Source organism: Cotesia glomerata, unplaced genomic scaffold, assembly GCF_020080835.1.
Source record: "Cotesia glomerata isolate CgM1 unplaced genomic scaffold, MPM_Cglom_v2.3 scaffold_1357, whole genome shotgun sequence".
In the NCBI taxonomy this organism is placed as follows: Eukaryota; Metazoa; Arthropoda; class Insecta; order Hymenoptera; family Braconidae; genus Cotesia; species Cotesia glomerata.
In genome coordinates, this window is record NW_025401728.1 from 1 (window position 1) to 2,683 (window position 2,683).

Here is a 2,683-nt window from a genome sequence, read left to right on the forward strand (position 1 = left end):
CAACTTAGAAAAGCTTTGCTTCAAAATATGCGGTAAATCATAAAGAAGTTCAGAGAAAGGCTGTTTAAAAATACAAAAAAAATCATCCTGAAGATCCAAAAACGCAGTTCAAACGTATGTTAATAATCATCCTGAAGTTATTAATAAAGCCTTTCAAAAAGATTATATCCAGACTAGAAATCCGTACATGTTAATAAAGCAAAGCTTCCCGGCTAAATGCACCATGAAAAAGTTCTCAACAAGGACTAAATTATTGCCCTGGACTTCTAAGTGTTTATCTGGTTTTAAATACAATTGTCAAATTGATTATTCCAATGACAAAATTATCAATCGTGGTCCCCTGCCTCCTTGCCAATGGTGTAATGCTTTTAAAATGGAAAGATGAGACTCAAGGAATGTGCTGCAGTAGTGGTAAAGTTCAACTTTCTAAGCTTGGCCTCCATCCTGAACCTTTACACAGCTTATTGACTCATCAGGATCCATTGTCAGAACATTTTCTAAAAAATACCCGTAAGTATAATGGATGTTTCCAAATGACATCTTTTGGAGCCAAAGAGGTAAGAGAAGGAAATTTTATGCCAACTTTCAAAGTTCAAGGGCAGGTTTATCACAGAATAGGCAGCTTGATGTCTGAACCTAACCAAAAGCCTTCTTTTCTTCAAATATACTTTGTTGGTGATGAATGTCATGAAAGAGACATCCGTTGTAGAATTTATCCTGGCGTTTATCCGGAATTAGTTCATCAATTGCAGAAGTTGTTATATCAGCATAACAAATATCTTAAGGATTTTAAGGCTGCAATAGATTCAATTCCTAAAGATCAAAAAGACTTCAAAGTAATAATTAATGCTGACAGAAAACCGGCTGGAGAACATAAGGGCCGTTTTAATGCTCCTCAGGCAAAAGAAGTTGCGGTTCTCATTGTCGGACAGGATTTCGAAAAAAGAGACATTGTTCTTCACAGTAGAGACAATAAGTTGATGCGAATTAGTGAAACACACCGCTCATATGATGCTTTACAATATCCTTTGATGTTCTGTTATGGAGAAGATGGCTATCACATCAATATATCTAAGCGTGACGAGACGACTAAACTGCCTCTCGATAAGACAGTATCTGCTTCAGAATTTTACAGCTTTAGGATTATGGAGCGTGAGAATGAAGTGTGCTATTTATTGCGATTCCGCAATCTTTTAAATCAATTTTTAGTTGACATGTACGCAAAAATTGAGACTGAAAGACTTGACTATATTCGTAACAACCAAAAACAACTGAGAAGTGAGGAATACGTTCACTTGAAAGATGCTTTGTCAAAAAATGATGAACAATTATCAAAAATGGGAAAAATGGTTGTGTTGCCTTCTTCTTTTACTGGAGGACCCCGTTACATGCATGAGCGAACTCAAGATGCAATGACCTATGTACGTCATTATGGACGGCCAGATTTATTTAAAACATTCACCTGCAATCCTAAGTGGCCGGAAATAACGCAGCTTTTGAGTGAAGGTCAACAGTCTTATGATAGACATGACATCGTAGCGAGGGTTTTCAATGTGGAAGTGAAACATATGATAAAACTTCTTACAGTAGGTCGTATCTTTGGTGACACAAGGTGTCACATGTACACCATAGAATGGCAAAAACGTGGACTCCCTCATGTTCATATTCTATTATGGTTAGAAGAGAAAATGAGACCAGAGTCTATTGACCAAATTATCTGCGCTGAGTTACCTGATCCAGACATAAATCCAGATCTTTATCAAACTATCAAGACAACCATGGTTCACGGTTATGACCCAGATTTTACTTTTTGTATTTGAGTATTTTAGTTTATTTTTTTTTATTACTCAAAAATTAATAGAAACAATTATTGTTGTTAGTACGGCGATTAATTATTTAATTTTTGTATTTATTTAAAAATTCTATATTATTGTTACCGAAGGTATGATTAAATTGTAAAAGAATTTAAAAGACTGGCAAAATTATTCTAAGTCCCGAGGACCATTTAGTATGGAAACTCAACGAATGGATATAGAATGAAAGAAATGACGATTATTATTTTTGTAAGAAATAAATTAGGTGAGCGAAAAGTTTATAAGTCCCGGAGTGACAATTTAGTATGGAAAAGCCAACGAATGGATATATAATGAAGGAAATTGCGATTAAAATAATAAAGAATTGTGAATTTGACGAAACGAATGGATAGAGAATGAAGAAAATTGCGATTAAAATAATAAAGATTTGAGTTTCAAAAATAAAAACTTAGAATTTGGCGAGACGAATGGATAGAAAATGAAGGAAATTGCGATTAAAATAATAAATCATTATTTTTGAATTCTAGTTCGAGAACACCGGACAGGTGTCTAAAACGACTCTTCCTTTTCGTTACAAGAGAGTTAGGAAAAAAATGATAACCGCCAAAATTTGGCTCGGGAAAAGCAAGTCTTGTGACAGAGTGGTTATTTGTGGTGAATACTCTTCCAACAAATAACACCTGGAGGGACATTACCTTGGTTTCGTCTAGAACATTGGTAAGTACCTTTGCACTCTTAACAAGATTTGACTTCCCTGGACGTTTGACCTTCTGTCAAACTCCAGTAGGTGATCATACGCCGTGTAGGTGGGGGCGAAGAGGACACTCTCCATTCGCTCTCGGGGTAGAGCTTAGGGCCCAGGGGTGACG

The 2,683-nt window shown here is 35.8% G+C and overlaps 1 protein-coding gene across 1 annotated transcript; it reads left to right on the forward strand.

Moving 5' to 3' along the window:
• Window positions 1-314: 314 nt before the first annotated feature.
• On the forward strand, window positions 315-1,812 carry LOC123273782 (the record flags this gene model as incomplete). The annotated part of the gene is made up of 1 exon (XM_044741253.1): window positions 315-1,812. A coding segment is annotated over exon 1 (1,498 nt), but the record flags the coding sequence as incomplete, so codon positions are not given.
• Between the last annotated feature and the right edge of the window lie 871 nt (window positions 1,813-2,683).